This window comes from Ananas comosus, linkage group 15, assembly GCF_001540865.1.
Source record: "Ananas comosus cultivar F153 linkage group 15, ASM154086v1, whole genome shotgun sequence".
Taxonomy (NCBI): Eukaryota; Viridiplantae; Streptophyta; class Magnoliopsida; order Poales; family Bromeliaceae; genus Ananas; species Ananas comosus.
Window position 1 is genome coordinate 3,069,677 of NC_033635.1, and position 18,162 is coordinate 3,087,838.

Consider the following 18,162-nt stretch of genomic DNA (forward strand, 5'->3'; position numbering starts at 1 on the left):
TCGAGCAGGCACTCTAACAGCAATACAACAAGTTGGATGTTTTGTAAGTGGGTTGAAAGAGAGCATTCGTACAGATGTGCAAGCTTGTAAGCCGTCTACTCTTTCAGCGGCTATAGGTTTAGCACGATTATATGAGTCTCGTGAATAGGCATCTCGACGCTCTATCCCTTCTACAACTGATCTGAAGCGCACGCCAACTGAAAAGGAGCAAAACCAAAGTCGTTCAATATTACCGGTCAAAAAGCTAACACCCGCCGAGTTAAAAGAACGTAGAGAAAAGGGGCTTTGTTTTAATTGTAATGAGAAGTTTGGACCTGGCCATCGATGCCGTAAATTATTTTTGATAGAAGGAAGTTGGACAGATGATGAAGAAGATGATGTCATTGATAAAGCAGAATCACAATTGCTTAAAGAAAAAACAGAGATGCCGGAGATTTCTCTTCACGCAATATATGGAGCACGAATGCCACAAACTATGCGAGTCCGAGGAAGAATTGATCAGCAACGCATCACAATTTTAATAGACTCAGGTAGCACTCATAATTTTCTTGATGATTGCATGGCTAAAAATTTGGGCCTTTATCCTCATCATAAAGGAAAATTTGAAGTCACTGTTGCTAATGGAGAAAAATTATGTAGCAGTGGTAGGTGTAGAGACGTTTGCATATTATTGAATGGCCTTTCCATTGTTGTTGATCTATATCTGTTACCTTTAGAGGGTTGCGATGTTGTATTGGGTGCTCAATGGCTTTATACACTTGGGCCTATTATATGGGATTTCTCAAAACTTCAAATGAAATTTAATTTGGATGGAAGAGAAGTGGCATTACAAGGAGTTTCATCACCTGATGATAAAGTTGTTGGAGAAGCCAAAATAGCAAAAGAAGTGCAAAAGCAAAAGGAGGGGATTTTGCTACAAATAAATTCTCTTTCATTACAGGATCCATTCGATAATGCCCCATTTCTAAATCAACTCATCATTAATCCAGATTTAGAACAATTAATGCAAGAATTCACTGATGTATTTAGTGAACCCCATGGATTACCACCACCTCGTGCGCATGATCATCGAATACCATTGATTTCTGGAAGTGGACCAGTATCTGTGCGGCCTTATAGATATCCACAATTATTGAAGAATGAAATTGAGAGGCTTGTGACTGATTTGCTTGTTAATGGGGTTATACGCCCTAGTAATAGCCCCTATTCCTCACCGGTATTACTTGTCAAGAAGTCCGATGGTTCATGGCGTTTATGCATCGATTACCGTGCACTGAACAAAATTACAATTAAGGATAAGTTTCCAATTCCGGTGATAGATGAGCTTCTTGATGAGTTGTATGGTGCGAAATTCTTCACTAAATTGGATCTCCGTTCCGGCTACCATCAGATCCGAATGAATCCAGATGACATATCCAAAACTGCATTCCGCACACATCAGGGGCATTATGAATTCTTAGTTATGCCCTTCGGCCTCACAAATGCACCGTCAACCTTTCAATCATTGATGAATGAAATATTCAAAGAACATCTCCGTAAGTTTATTCTAGTCTTTTTTGATGATATATTAATTTATAGCAAGACTTGGTTGGAGCATCTTGAACATTTGAAAATCACTCTACTTATTTTACGTGCTCATCAATTATATGCAAAGAAAGAAAAGTGCAGTTTTGGGCAAAAAGAAGTCAAGTATCTTGGTCATATAATCTCTCACAATGGTGTAGCAGTTGATCCAGAAAAAATTTCAGCAATGATAGAATGGCCAAAACCATTAACCATCAAAGCACTTCGTGGATTCTTAGGCCTAACAGGATATTACCGGAAATTTATTCAAAACTACGGCAAGATAGCTGCTCCTCTCACTAATATGCTCAAGAAGGATGCTTTCAAATGGGATTCACGAGCAGAGGCGGCTTTCGACGAATTAAAACATGCAATGACGGATGCTCCGGTACTCTCTTTACCAGATTTTTCTAAGCCTTTTATAGTTGAATGTGATGCTTCTGGTATAGGTATTGGAGCAGTTTTAATGCAGGAAAATAGGCCCATTGCGTTCTTTAGTCATGCTTTAAAGGGAAAAAATTTGTTACTATCAACTTATGAAAAGGAAATGCTTGCACTTGTATTAGCTGTGCAAAAATGGAGGCCATATTTATTGGGTCGATTCTTCATTGTACGTACAGACCAGAGGAGCTTAAAATTTTTATGGGAGCAAAAGATAACAACTGTGATGCAACAAAGGTGGTTGGCAAAATTAATGGGTTATGACTTTATCATTGAATATAAAAGAGGAGTGGAAAATAAAGTTGCAGATGCTTTATCTCGTAGGGATGAAGAATCAAATTTATATGCAATCTCTAGGCCTATTCCAAATTGGCTTGAACCCATCAGAGAAGACATCCAAACTATACCAGAGCTTCAAGCATTAGTTGAGAAGTGCAAAAAAGGTGAAGCTTTGGGTCTATGGGAGTACATCGATGGAATTCTTTTCTTCAAAAATCGGATCTATTTGCACCCTAAATCTTCATTAAAAAATACCATTCTTGCTGAATTACATGGGAGTACTCATGAAGGGTATCATAAAACATTGCATCGAGTTCGATCAATGTTTTACTGGCAAGGAATGCGGAAAAACATCAAAGAGCATATTAAGACTTGTGATACTTGTCAACGGAACAAAGGGGAAAATACATCTCCAGCTGGATTATTACAACCACTTCCTATTCCCTCTAAGGTATGGAGTGACATTTCTATGGATTTCATTGATAGCCTTCCAAATTCAAAGGGCAAAAGTGTTATATTTGTAGTTGTGGATCGACTTTCTAAATATTCACATTTTATTCCAATCTCTCACCCGTACACAGCGACCATTGTTGCTCAAGTCTTCTTTGAAAATATTTTCAAATTATATGGAATGCCGGAAACTATTGTATGTGATAGAGATAAAGTATTTACAAGTTTGTTTTGGAAGGAATTATTCCGTTTACAGGGAACTCATTTTAATTTTAGCTCTTCATACCACCCTCAAACGGATGGGCAAACTGAAGTAGTTAATCGAACTTTGGAGATGTATCTACGTTGTTTCACGAGTAACAAGCCAAAGGAATGGGTGAAATGGATTCCATGGGCTGAATATTGTTACAATACAAGCAAACACTCATCAACAAAAAGAACACCATATGAGGTGTTATATGGCCGAGAACCACCTACTCTTTTGTCGTACGTAAGCGGCACAACAAAAATTGCAGCAGTTGATATGTTATTAAAGGAAAGAGAATATATCATGAAGGATTTAGCACATCAACTGGCAGAAGCACAGAATCGTATGAAAAAAATCTATGATGCACATCACACTGATCGAGAGTTCCAAGTGGGTGATTTTGTCTATCTAAGGCTTCAACCTTATCGGCAAGTTTCGCTCTCTCTTCGCAAAAATTTAAAACTTTCACCGAAATTTTATGGGCCATATGAAGTGCTCAAACATATAGGGGCAGTTGCATATGAGCTTAAGTTACCACCTGAGTCGAAACTCCATCCAGTATTTCATGTTTCATGCCTGAAGAAGAAACTTGGTGATCATCAATCGGCTCAAGACACCCTTCCTATCGTTCCAACAACAGAAGATTCAGTTGTACCATTACCTCAAGCTATTCTAGATCAACGAATCCGTAAGGGTAAGAAGGAAGTCTTAATCCATTGGCAGGGGCTCTCACCAGTTGATGCAACATGGGAAAATTTAGACGAGATGAAAATTCGGTTTCCTGAATCAGTCCTTGAGGACAAGGACGCTTTTTAGGGGGAAGGAATGTTAGGAATGTTTGTATGTTTAGCCATTACTATATATTATATGCTTATAGGTTTAGTGCAGTGCAGTCTTAAGTGTAATTTATTTCAGTTGCTAGTGTTCTAGTAGTTTTTCCTTCTATGGAGGATAGTTAGTGGGGTATGGGTAGTTACTAGCAGTATGAAACTGTTTTTAAGTTGTATTTATTGGAACCTTATGATAGTAAAATATTATCTATGTTCTCTTATCCAACAAATACTATTGTATCTTGTTAACAATGGAGGAAGGTTCTCCCTCGAAGAAGACCATCAACTTGCAAGAGTTGATTAAAGCTTGAATCTCTCAACTTATCTTGCAATTCTTTCAAACAACAACCACGGGAAAGAACAAGAAGAAGTCGTCAGATTTTTGGCTAGTTAAGCCATCATCGGACTTGCCGGAGTCAATTCCATCAGAAGCTACTCGAAGGGTTACAAGATCCCAATCCGTTCGTAACAGTATGTAAAAAAAATTAAATTTACATATTTAATATATTGTAATAGTTATTAATAAAATATTTGTGGATTCGGGATATGAAATGACAAGATATCTGTGGATTATAGATGTCAATGGGTACCTACTACCTAGTAACCGGTTTCTCTCTCAAAGAGATATGTTATTGCATATCACAATTTAAAAAAAATTAAATTTGAACCATTGAATAAAAATGAACGAATGATATCGAAAATAACAAGTATAGGAGCATTACTCTTAAAAATAAGGGTAAACTTCAAACTGCCCATAGGTGGTTTAGCTTATTTTTATTTTATTATTCTGTGATTCAAAAATTTTATTTTAATTTTTAATTATGGTTTGATTTTTATTTTATCTAAAAAATCTATACAATTTATAAAAGAGTGAGTTTTAAATTTTTTTTTTCTTTTCCAAAATACCACTCCCTATTAATATAATTTCAATCACATACTAACAATATCATTCATTTAATTTTTATAGTATAAATCACAGCCGTACAATTTTTATTTTATTTTAAAATTATTATAAATATATTAATTCTTAGTTATTGGATCTAATTTAGTGACCGACGAATTAAGTATTTGTCACTCTTTTCATCTAAATTGCCCTAAGGTAGTACGTATCAAATCCCACCTTTTATATGCGTATCCTATCTCCTAATAATCGCCGCCTACATAATATTTATATTATATCTTATCTAATAATTATCTAACAATAATTCCTTTTACACTTCATACTTATCTATATTATATAAAAACATATAAAAAATTTTATAATCACAAACGGAATTAAAAAAGAAATAAAAAAAATATTTTCTACCAACGGTTATGATTAATTTGTTAAAAAATATTACAAATAAAAACGAATAGTTATGATATGTTAAAAAATAGTATTCATATCCATAAATTTTACCTTAAAATTAAATTTTGAGTTTAAATCATTAATTGAATTTAATTTTGGATATCAAATTTGAATAATTAAAAAATTTTAATTACAATGGATCAAAATTAAATTTTAACAAATTTAAATTTATAAATTGTGGATATTAAATTTGAATTAATAACTAAAATATTTAATTATGGTGAATCAAAATTAAATTTAAACTTCCAAGTAAATGTGAATTAAATTTCGACGCTTTTAGTTTACACAATATACTTAAATTTTAAATTTATCAAAATTAAAAAATATATAAAAATATTCAATATATATATTGAAAAATAACATAGGATATTGCAGATATTTTCTAATAAAATATATTATATATTAATTTATAAAACATAATTTTTATTGTAAATTTTTTAAAAAATCTAATGTAAAAAATTTATATTAATTTAAAATAAATTAAAATAATTTTTATGTGCATTTATATATACATTCAGCTAGTATATATAAAACAGGATGACAAAATATTTTTTTTTAAAAAAAAACTATAGAATGAGGAAGTGAAAAATGCACTAAATCACGAAAGGGTATCTTACAACCTTTTGAACCACAGGATGATGCAGTAAAATCAAGTTAAACCACCCGACGGTAAAAAAACTTTTTTGAATCACGAAATGATAAAATAAAAATAGGCTAAAGTAAAATAGTGTTTACACTAAAAATGATGGTGTAAATGTTTTGTACATAGTGCATGGAATCTCTTTTTTTTAGAAAGAGATAGGTAATATGTTACTTGCTTCATTTATTTTATTTAAAAATAAATTTAGCTAAAAATGTGAGGTAACTAGGATTCAATTTTGAGATCTCGGATATCAAGTTATCAACCACTAAACTTTTTACCACTTGCATCAGAAACAGTTGCTTAGTGGGTGGAATCTTACTTGTGGTCCTGTTAGTGGTGCCACCAACTCATTATTCGTGATGTACATGTAACGAAAGGTCGCATCTTTAGGCATTTCATTATCGACACTTTTTATGGTTGCAATAAAGTATGTTACGAGGGCCACATGCATGGAGGAGAAATTATTGAATTCGTCTCGTTGTATATATATAAAGACCAGGTTCTCCAAACACTAAACTCGAACTCTGAGATACTAATATCCAAATATAAATGTTATTATATATATATATATATATATATATATATATATATATATTTCTCATGTAACGAATGCGCCCTTCGAATTTTTTTTAATTTGATTTACACTTCCTCCATATACAATCTGTTTGATTTAACTCTCTTTATTCGTAATGTTGAAGATTATGATGGAATCAAAATAAACTTCTACAAGAGATAGAGGTGATTAAAAATTACTTTAGTCTAAGAAGATAATGTGCATTTCTTGTAAGTGCTTGATTTTAACATGATTTTCAAAATTGCTAACAAAAAGAGCTAAATCAAACGATTTATAAAAACACAGCATAAATTAAAAAAAAAAAATTCAAGAAGCCAATCACAAAATGGATTAAAATTTGGTAGTTTGTCTACACATTGTAACCAAATTTACATATAAAGTTTTGGGCATATGAATAGTATTACTCTCTTTTACGAAAAAAATAAAAAATAAAAAAAGAAAAGAAATTGTGACAATCATATTGCTGATGTCTCGTCTTTATTTAACTAATTATATCGGTCTTTTAAGATTCATACATTTCTTAATAGTTTTTTTTAAAAAATATTTTTATTTTAAAAAAGATATAATTAATTAGAAAATAAATGATGGGGAGTAGTGCTACAGATAGAGTTGTCAATGGGTCGGATTCGGGACGGATTTTTAAAAATTCGAACCCGATCCGACTCCAAACTCGAGACCCGAACCCGAACCCGACGGATTTTAAAAATTCATCCAAATCCGAACCCGACCAAAAATCCGAAATCCAAATCCGAACCCGAAAATTTGAACCCGAAATGTCACGCCCCGGATGTCTCGTTCCCCGGGCACGCCGACAAACCCGCCGTATACAAAGGAATTTTTTCTGTATACGAAGCGATTGCTGTACCTGTAAATCATACACTATTACGAACAGTAGTAGAGAGCTTCTAGAGTAGCAAGAGTTAAACAACTGAGTTTCATATATATAGTCCAAAACCAAAATACAGAGTTACTCGCACTGGCGAGTTAAGAATATTATGTACATAAACTCAAACAAAACATCTACCTGCAGTAGGGGTGCCTCTAGCTCTGCTCGTCGGGTAGGGCTCTAACTCGCGACGCCCTTACCTCGATCCTGATCCGCGGAAGGCACAGCAGCCGAAACCTGTGGCTCTGCAAAATAAGGATAACAACTGGGCATGAGAACTACTGTAAAAACAAGTAGTCCTCAGTGGGTGCCGCCCAAAACAATATCGGTCCACCCACTAAGTCTACAGTAGGGAGCAAAGGTAGTAGTAAATGCAGGAATAAAATCTACCGCTATGAATCACTACATTATCACGCTCTACGCTAACCAACTGTAGGAAAAAGTCAAATCTAACCCAATCCAATCGGGACTGTAAACATACCCATCCCTGGGACTGTGAACACACTCGTCCCTGCCCAGTTGCGACTATCCAGCTACCTCTACACTACCTGGTCCATGGAGAGCAAGTCCAACCGGCATGAGCGACACCAACACAAAAGCATAAAACCCGTCTCCGGAGTGGCACTCGTGGGCGCTACCCAACCGAGTATGCAGCGTATCTCTGTCGAGCTCAATCAGGCTCTGAAAAGCCAAAGTCGAGTAACTGACTCTAACTGGTCTAACAACCAACAGTTCACGTGCCCTCGGCACAGTCTGTCGCCAAAAAGGTGATCCGAGTCCACCGTCAACTCTGACGGCACCCAACAGTTCGGAACAGCCCAAAAGACCCTGTAAAAATCTACTCGGCGTACCAGCACGAGTGTAAATACATGCTAAACTATCTGGAGTACTCGTCTCGAGGATACTGCGACAGTACAATTTTATAACGGCTCCTAGAGCTAAATCAGACAGTTTAAACAAGTGACAGGTCCAAATCGCAGGTTTTCTCCTAATTCAAATTTCAAGTCCAACATATATAAACTACTCAATTTATTACCACATGCTCCAAATTCATATTTGCAATCTATAATATAATTCATGAATTCGAGCTAGAATAGACTATACCAAAAATCGAAATTTATACATGTCGACGATTAGAACTTAGGAGTCAAAACCGATGTAACCCACCTCAAAAAGCTAATCCCTGGCAGCGAAGGACTCCCACTGGTGTAGAGCGACCTGCTGGATCAACCGGAATCCGCCGAGTCCAGAATCGAGCTAACTCTACACTCTGCACAACACAAGTCACCATTTCAGTCCAGAAATTACAGAGTGAGGTACAACAGGGATTCGACCAAGCTAACCTTCACCAAATCCAGCAAATAAGGGCTTCGTGGATTCCTCTCGAAGTCCTGAATCCAGCGAACCAAGTCTCGTCAAAATCCGATGCTCTAGCGTCGAGTACGAGCTGAAATACTAACAGTCGACGATGAATTTCAGCAAAACAGCATCACTCCGAGTTGAAGTAGTAAGAACTTGCCCAAAACAATGGAAATGCTGAATTACCCACCTCGACAACGCTAAGCACCGGTGCGACAACAAGTACGGTAAAAACGTATGCTCGCCTGGCCTCCTCGCGCTACCCCGGCGTCAAACATGTGCTCGAACGGCTTCGCGGCGCGACGTCGGCGACAAATCTGAACTCCACCCGAGCTCTGCCGCAACCGAGCCTAGAGAGAGAGAAAAAGTAAGAATTCTCTCTCTCTCAGCTCAACACAATCCTATATAGAGAGAAAGAGAGTTGGTGATACAAACGAGGGATAAAATTACCCATTTAGCCCTCTACCTACCCTCTTGTACCGGTACACGGGCTCCTGTATCGGTACAAGAGCCAACCCGAGGGCAACCTGCGCATCTTCGCTGGTTGTACCGGTACAGCCACGCTGGTTGTACCGGTACAGCAAGCAGAGAAATTTGCTGTTTTGTAGATTTCTTCGCTATAAGCTGCCCTCGCGTCGCACGGAGTCCGTTTTGCGTCTATTTGACGCCAACGCGACTCGGACTTGTCCCGACACTCTCCAGAGCTGCCGACAAGCCTCCACAGTTGTACACCAGGGATCTCACACGAAACAATTATTTTTTTTTAATATTTCAAAATATATTATATTAAATCTAAATTTTTAAAATACAAATTCAAGTATAACATCAAATATACAATCGGATGATAGGAAATCCGATTCGACGATCGGCTTCGTTAAGTATAATCTACCTTATTGGAACTATTTAGAAACCAAATTTTATAGTTTTTTGTATATATATATNATTTGTTTACTAAGGAGGTTAGGCTCAGTTTGGCACCTTTTGGCCCAACAAGTGCATCTTAACCCATCCATATATATCTAGAGATGTCAACGGGTCGGATTCGGGGCGGATTTTCAAAAACCCGAACCCGAACCCGAACCCGATTCCAAACCCGAGACCCGAATCCGAGCCCAACGGATTTTAAAAATCCATATCAAAACCCGAATCCGACCAAAAATCCGAAGTCTGAACCCAAAAATTTGAACCCGAAACAATTATTTCTTTTTTTAATATTTCAAAATATATTATATGAAATCTAAATTTTTAAAATACAAATTCAAATATAATATCAAATTTTTATATATATATATTATATATAGTACAAAATAAATTCGGGTTCGGCTTCGGGTCGGGTACAGTCAGAATTCATATCCGAATCCATATCCCTTTAGTATCGGATATATCCATTTTATTCGGATTCGGATTCGAAAAAATTTTCGGGTATCCATAGTCATTGACATCCCTAGCTCCAGAGAAGATTTTTTTTGGAGTAAACTTCAAATACCACCATTATAATTTCGTATTTTTTTTATTTTAATACTTTATAGTTTAAAATATATCAATTTATTATTATGTGATTTAAATCAAATCCTGAGTACGAAAGGAACTTTTTCCTCCTCGCAACCTGTCGGTGTCTCCACCACCCAACCCACCCCATCCACACACACTCAAGATAAATCAAATCCTGAGTTTGTCAATATATTAGCAGTTTGTACCATATGAGCGACAATATAATTGAAAGAAAATATCGCAGCATTTATTTATATAATGATATGTGTGTTTTATGTTGTACCACGTTGCTTCAACTAATGAGAAAACATTGCCCATCTACTAAGTTAAAAGCATTAAATATGACAAAAGAAAAGAAGTGAAAAGGAAGGGTCTTAATTAGTAGAGATTGATCATCCACATGAATTAATTTGTACCATATCACTGTAGAAATGATAATAATGCGATCTCCTTTGTTTCGTACTGTTCATCTAATTTATATTCAACTTATAATTTGTAATAAGTTGGGCACGAGGTTATTACTGTTTCTCTATGGTTTAATTTTTATTTTACCAAAAAATTATATATAAAATAGAACGGTAAATTAATTTTTTTTAAAAAAATTACATAATGGCAAAGTAAAAATTATACTAAACCACAGCAGGACAGAGTGCAACATTTTAAACCACATAATAATAAAGTAAACTTTTTTGAATACTAAATAATAAAATTAAAATGGGTCCGGCTACTATACTATTATGAGTACGATCGCTCTCGTACTCATAAGTTGTTTTCGATGATAGAGCTTCCGAATCGACGATCCACACCGTTAAACGTTATTTATAGCATTTAAAACTTCTAGAAATTAAATTTTATAATTTTTCGACATCATTTACCTTACGATCAAGAGGTCACAAATTTGACAATTTTTAACGGCCGGTATGGGATACTTGCTAGTTTAACGGTCTAAAAGAATCGGAATTTATTGAATTTTTGATAGAAAATTCTATTCACTACATAAATAAAGAGCAATTACTCCGATCTTGAATTGAAGGATCTGATCATCTTTTTTTAGAACGTCGTTCGATTTTGACCGTTCATTTTATGCCCACTTGATGGACTTTATTATGAATTCGAAAATTTACGAAATTTATTTTCTAGAAGTTTCAAATACTCTAGATCATATTTAACGGAGTGGATCGTCGATTCGAAAGCTCCATCATTGAAAACAACTTATGAGTACGAGGGCTCCAATACTCATAATAGTATAAGAGCCATGGCCAATTAAAGTAAGCTAAAACACATCGGGATAATTTGAAGTTTAATAAATGTTTTGTACATAGTGGGTGGAATCTTGCTTGTGGTTTACACTCTATTTGGATTGTCTTGTTTGTGGTACCAACTCATTAATCGTAAGAGTGATGTGTAAGCCTGTAAGGTCGAATTATTGGCATTTCATTATCAGCACCATTTATGGTTGCAATAATAGTAAGGGGGTGTTTCGCGTAACTTGTGAAAATTAATTTTGGGCTCAAAAGTAATTTTCGGCTTAATAAAAGCGTTTGGCAACATCGCTTTAAAAATCTGATTTTGATTTTAAGAATTAATTTTCTGATTTTCGAAGTCCAGAATTAGAATTAGCTAAAATCTACTACTTGAAATCTGATTCTAATTTTGAATTCAAATTTCAAAATTTTTATTTTGATTTTAGATTCAAAGTTTAAATTTAATCTTAATTTTAACTTTTAAATTTTAAATTTATATTTGAATATTTTTTTTCAAAATATAAAATATAAAATATAAAATATAAAATTTTATACTTAAATTTTAAATTTAAATTTTAATCTCAAATTTTTATTTTAAAATTCAAAATTTCAAATTTAAGAGAAAATCTAAATTTTAAAATTTTAGAATTTAAAATTTAAAATTTAAAATTATTAGTTTTAATTTTAAAATTTCAAAATTTAAATTTTAAAATATAAAATTTAAACTTGTAAAATTAAAATTTTTTTAATTTAAATTGAAAATTTACATTTTATTTTTAAAATTTTAAATATTTAATTTTAAATTTTAAATTTTAAAGTTTAAATTTAAAATTTAAAATTTTACTTATAATTTTAATTTTAAATTTTAAATTTTAAATTGAAAATTTAAATTTATATTTAAAAATTTAAAATTTAAAATTTAAAATTTAAAATTTATTTTTTAAATTTAGAATATAAATTTTAAATTTTAATTCAAATTTAAAATTTTAATTTAAATTCAAACTTTAAATTATTTTGAAAATAAAATTTAGTAAAAATATTATTATATGCGAACATTAAAAAAAAATTTATTAAACAGTTTTATAAAATCATTTCAAAAATATCATTTTTATCTAAACTTAACAAAACGCTCTTCACCTTTTAGATAAAATCAATTCTTCAAAACAAAATTAATTATGCAAAAAATACTTTTACATAATATAAGCCAAACGGGCACTAAGTTACGGGCCGAGATGGAGGAGAAATTATTGAATTCGCCTCGTTCTATAGACCAGGTTCTCCAAAAACTAAAACTCGAATTCAGAGATACTAATATCTAAATATAAATGTTAGATGTAATTTGCAATATGTAGGTTACAAAATATTATAATTATTTATATTTTTTTCCTCATGTAACGAATGTGCCTTTGAAACTTCTTTTTTATTTAATTTACACTTTCCCTGCATACAAACCTTTGATTTAACTCCCTTTATTAGTAATGTTGAAGATTATTATAGAATCAAAATAAAGTTCTACTAGAGATGCACACATGATTAAAAATTGTTTTAGTCTAACAAGGTTGTGCACATCTCTCATAAGCATTTGATTCGAACATGATTTTCAAAATTGCTAACAAAAGGAGTCAAATCAAACGATATATGTAAAATTAGAACAAAAATTAAAAAAAACGAAAAGCCAATATCAAAACGGATTAAAATTTAGTAAAGTGTTTACATATTTTAACCAAAGTTATGTACCTATAAAGTTGGGCGTAGTTACAACATTACTCTTTTATACCAAAAAAAAAAAAAGAAATATAAAGAAAAAAAATGTTACAGCCATATTGTTGTTCTGTCCTATTTATACCAATTATATTTGTCTTTTAAGGACCTGTTTGGCAGACACCCGATACAGCGTAATAGGCCATTTTACTTCATTTTTTATTTTTTTTTTCTTTTTAGTTGGTTTGTTTGGAAGTTCCAATAAAAAAAAAAAAAATTACTATGTAATATAAATTTTACAGAATAATTTTGAATAAAATTGATTGGAACTTTTTTAAAAGATAATCAATTCGTTTCTCACCCAAGATAGGTTGTTTTGATTAGTATAATTTTTTTAAAATTTATTTTATATAAAAAATAACATAAAGTATTATTTTGAAGAGTCAATTCAAATAATAATAAACAAAATAATTTTTTTTACAGAGTATAAAATTTTTTAAAATATTAAATATAGTAAAAAGTAAAACTTTTATTTTATTTTTTAATAATTATCAAACAGATCTTAAGATTCACACGATTCCGTGCAGTGGTGCAGAGAAGACTTTTTTTTTTTTCCTTTTAGCAGGGCAACAGTGTGGCAATCCAGCTTGATATTTGGGAGCCAGCTCGTGTTCTGCTTGAACGGCTCGAAATGAGCTTGAGATCGAATCGTTCATTCAGTAAACGAGCTGAACACGAGATAGGATCAACTCGCTCGTGTTCGGCTCGATAACAGCTCAAATACATATATTTTATATTTATATAATTTATTTAATATATATTTATATGTATAATATTAGTTTATTTTTAGCAAAATAAAAGTATAAACTCCATCTCAATTATAAAAAAATTCATTTATATATAAAATTTCAACCATTTTATCAAAATTTAATAAATAAAATTTTATAAATTTAATTTTTATATATATTCAATTTATTTTTTAATTTATTATTTGTTCGTCGGCCTGTGGGCTAGCTGGTGATAGCCACACGAGTTGAATTTTTCTTGCTGGATACTATAACGAATCAGGCATTCAGGCTTGTTGACACCCTAGTCACGACAAGGAACTTTTTCCTCCCCGATCGCCACCCCCCGCCCCCCCCCACACATGTACACACGCACTCAAACTGAAGAAAAATCAAATCCCGATCGATCGAGCGAATTCGCCGGTCCGTCCGTGCGAGGCCAGCGGAGCAAATAAAAATGACGGGGGGGAGGGCGTCGTGGTCAGAGTTGCGGCCGACGAGGGCGGGGCAGCGGACGGCGACGGCGGTGGAGTTCGCGGGGCTGTGGGTGGGGCTGGCGGTGGGCGTGCCGTCGTACTACATCGCGGGGGCGCTGGTGGAGAAGGGGATGGCGTGGTACCAGGCGCTGGGCGTGGTGGTGCTGGCCAAGTCCCTCCTCCTCCTCCCCCTCCTCCTCCTCTCCCACCCGGGCGCCCGCTACGGCCTCCCCTTCCCCGTCCTCGCCCGCGCCTCCTTCGGCCCCCTCGCCGCCCACCTCCCCTCCCTCCTCCGCGCCCTCGTCGCCGCCGGCTGGTTCGGTACTGCCCCCACCCCCTTTTTCTTTCTTTCCTTCTTTCTTTCTTTCTTTCTTACTACAAATTAATGAAGGGGTTGCTTGCTTAACTAGTGGCACGCTTGCGGTTATTACTTAAATAAACTCAAATTTCTAAAATCTTACACTACGGTGTTTTAATATTTTATCTTCACTCACAACTTTTTGATAGGCCCAAAACTTAAAAGTATAAATTAGATGAGAAAGAAAATTAACTTAAATTGCGAGACAAATAAATTTGTAAATATTCAGTACCATTTGATTCCATAAAAAAATTATTTATTTCAAAATCTTACGCTACGAGTATTTTAACATTTTATATTCAACAACATCAGGCATCGAGTCCTGGATCGGCGCGGAGGCGCTCCTCCTCCTCCTCCCTTCCTCTTACCGCGTCGGCGTTTCCTACGCCGTCTCCTTCGTGCTCTTCATTGCTATCCAGCTCCTCCTCGTACTGAAAGGCATGCGCGGAATCCGCGCCCTAGAGAAGTACTCTGCACCTGTCCTCATATTCTTGGCCGTGACTTTATTAATTTGGGCCTACGTTTGGGCCGGGGGCTTCGGCCCAATGCTGTCGCTCCCGCCACGGCTCAGCCCGGGCGAATTCTGGGCCCTCTTTTTTCCGTCGCTGACCGCAAACGTCGGCAGCTGGGCCGCTGTCGCCCTCACCATCTCGGACTTCACCCGCTTCGCCCGGTCGCAGGCCGACCACATCCTCGGCCAGCTGGGCCTCCCCCTCTTCATGGGCTCCTTCGCCTTTGTGGGCCTCGCCGTCACCTCCGCCACCCAGACCATCTTCGGCCGCATCATCTCCGACCCGGTCCAGCTCGCGGCCCACATTAACGGGGGCCCGTTAGTGAGGTTGTTCGTAGTGAGTGGATTAGTTTTGGCCATCGTCACAACCAACATCCCCGCGAACATAGTGGGCCCCGCGAACATACTAATGGGCCTCAGCCCAAAATGGTTCACGTTCCGGCGCGGGGCCCTTGTAACGGCCGTCCTAAGTGTCGGGTTCCAGCCGTGGAGGATCTACGGCAATGCGGATAGATTTGTGTATGCTTGGCTCGTGAGCTACTCCGCGGTGATGGGGCCCATCGCGGGGATCATTCTCACCGACTACTTTGTGCTCCGGCGCACCGTGCTGGACGTCGAGGGCCTCTACGAGACGGGCCCAGGGGGCCCATATTATTACTACAGGGGCTGCAATTTAGTGGCCCTGTTCACTATGGTGGTGACCGTGGGGCCCACAATTCCGGGATTCCTCCACAAGGTGGGAGTGGTGGGGCCCATCCCCGAGGCCCTGGTGTTCATCTACAACGTGGGTTGGTTCTTCGGGTTCTTCTCCTCCGCACTCGTTTATGCGGCGCTCTCGTATTTATGCGGACGCTGCGGAGTAGGTGGAAAGGCCGAGGCCACTGCCACTTATTCACCGACACTAACGGGCCCACTTTTGGCAGAGTGAAGTTTTTTTCTTTTTCAAATTTCTTTCTTTTACCTCTATTTTGTTTTGTTGTTTTTCTTTTTTTTTGGACATAAACCGGTTTAATAATTCGTAAATTAGTGTAGGGCTACTATACTATCTGAAGTATACAGAATCCGATGCTTCTAAATTTTTGATCATTGGATTAAAAATTATACAGTTGGGGTGATTGCGGTCCTCCCAGAATTGAATGGTACTCCTAGGGTTGAGTGGTTCCCACAGATTAATAGTATTAATCCAAAGGTTAGAAATGATTGAAGGGTTGATCTAAGAATCAAAAAATCGTAAGCACCAGATCCTCTATACTTTCGATAGTATAGTAGGTCTACTCTCAAAAATTATATATATATATATATATATATATATATATATATAGAGTGAGGCTACTATGCTATTGGAAGCACGGAGCCTTTCGTGCTTCCAGCTTGTTTTCGATGTTGCGACTTTCGAATCGTCGATTGACTCCGTTAAACTTGATCTAGAGTAGTACTCCTAGGGTTGAGCGGTCCTCCCAGAATTGAGTAGTACTCTTAGGGTTGAGTGGTCCCCACAGATTAATAGTATTAATCCAAATGTTAGAAATGATTGAAGGGTTAATCTAAGAGTCAAAAAATCGTAAGCACCAGATCCCCTATACTTCCGATAGTATAGTAGCTCTACTCTCATATATATATATATATAATTGAGCTACTATACTTTTAAAAGTACCAAGACTTTGGTGCTTGTAAGTTTTTAGCCTTTAGATTAAAAAATATGTGGTTAGGATAATGTGGGCCCCCTAGGGTTGAGTGGGTGGTTGGTTGAATAGTATAATCTAACGGGCGTAAATGATCAACAGTGCTGATCTAACGGTTAAAACCTACAAGCACAAAATGATTGGTGCTTTTACAAGCACCATAGCCGAACTCTATATATATATATATATATATAGAGTGAGGCTACTATGCTATCGGAAGCACGGAGCCTTCCGTGCTTCCAGCTCGTTTTCGATGTTGCGACTTTCGAATCGTCGATCGGCTCCGTTAAATTTGATCTAGAGTATTTGAAGTACCTAGAAAATAAATTTTATGATTTTACGATATCATTTGCCTAGTGAACGAAGGGGCTCAAAATCAACGGCTGAAAATAAAAATCTTACAAAATATAATAATATGATATTAAAATTTTAAATCAAAGATATTGATCTTGTTTTATATAGTATAAAAAATTTTCTATCAAAATTTCACGTGAATTGGATATTTCTACACCGTTAAACTTACAAACGGCTCACTACGGTCATTGAAATTTATTGATTTTGAGCCCATTCGATCACTAGGCAAATGATATCGAAAAATAATAAAATTTATTTTCTAGGTACTCCAAATACTCTAGATCAAGTTTAACGGAGCCGATTGACGATTCGAAAGTCGCAACATCGAAAACGAGCTGGAAGCACGGAAGACTCCGTGCTTCCGATAGCATAGTAGCCTCACTCTATATATATATATATATATATATATATAATACAAAATAAATTCGGGTTCGGGTTGAGTTCGGATTCGGATCGGGTACAATCAAAATCCATATCCGAATCCATATCCGTTGGATTTTTATTTTTTATATTCATATCCGAATACATATCTATATCCATCGGATATATCCGTTTCATTCGGGCTCGAGTTCGGGTTCGAATAAAATTTCGGATATCCATACCCATTGATATCCCTATCCAAAGCTGAGAGTGTGTTTGTTTTGTTCCAATGTCACTCTAAACTTCATGCACGTCGTTTGAAAGCTACATGGCGGCTTATGGAAACAAAAAAAAAACATAATATATTATTTTTGATATTAAAATTTTTGCAGAGTAATATTATTTGTATATTTTTATATTACAGGTAAGATGTACGTCTTATTCATTCTAAAACCTTTTTCTTTTTCTCAAGTATTATTAATTTTTTTTAAGGTAAAACTCATTTATTTTGTTGTGACCCTTAAATTTAACGAATGTAAAATATACACATCTATGTACAAATGAACGTAAGGATATATAG

At 35.5% G+C, this 18,162-nt stretch overlaps 1 protein-coding gene and 1 long non-coding RNA gene across 2 annotated transcripts; one reads left to right on the top strand and one right to left on the bottom strand.

Moving 5' to 3' along the window:
- Nucleotides 7,451-8,668, bottom strand: LOC109721677. Its single transcript, XR_002219263.1, has 3 exons — nucleotides 8,605-8,668; nucleotides 8,429-8,531; nucleotides 7,451-7,506 (listed from the first exon to the last, which is right to left on the bottom strand). It is a non-coding gene; the product is annotated as an uncharacterized LOC109721677 (long non-coding RNA).
- Nucleotides 14,034-16,237, top strand: LOC109721057 (purine-uracil permease NCS1-like). The gene is made up of 2 exons (XM_020248476.1): nucleotides 14,034-14,638; nucleotides 14,988-16,237. The coding sequence occupies exons 1-2, from the start codon at nucleotides 14,299-14,301 to the stop codon at nucleotides 16,112-16,114; spliced, it is 1,467 nt and encodes a 488-aa protein (XP_020104065.1). The 5' UTR covers nucleotides 14,034-14,298; the 3' UTR covers nucleotides 16,115-16,237.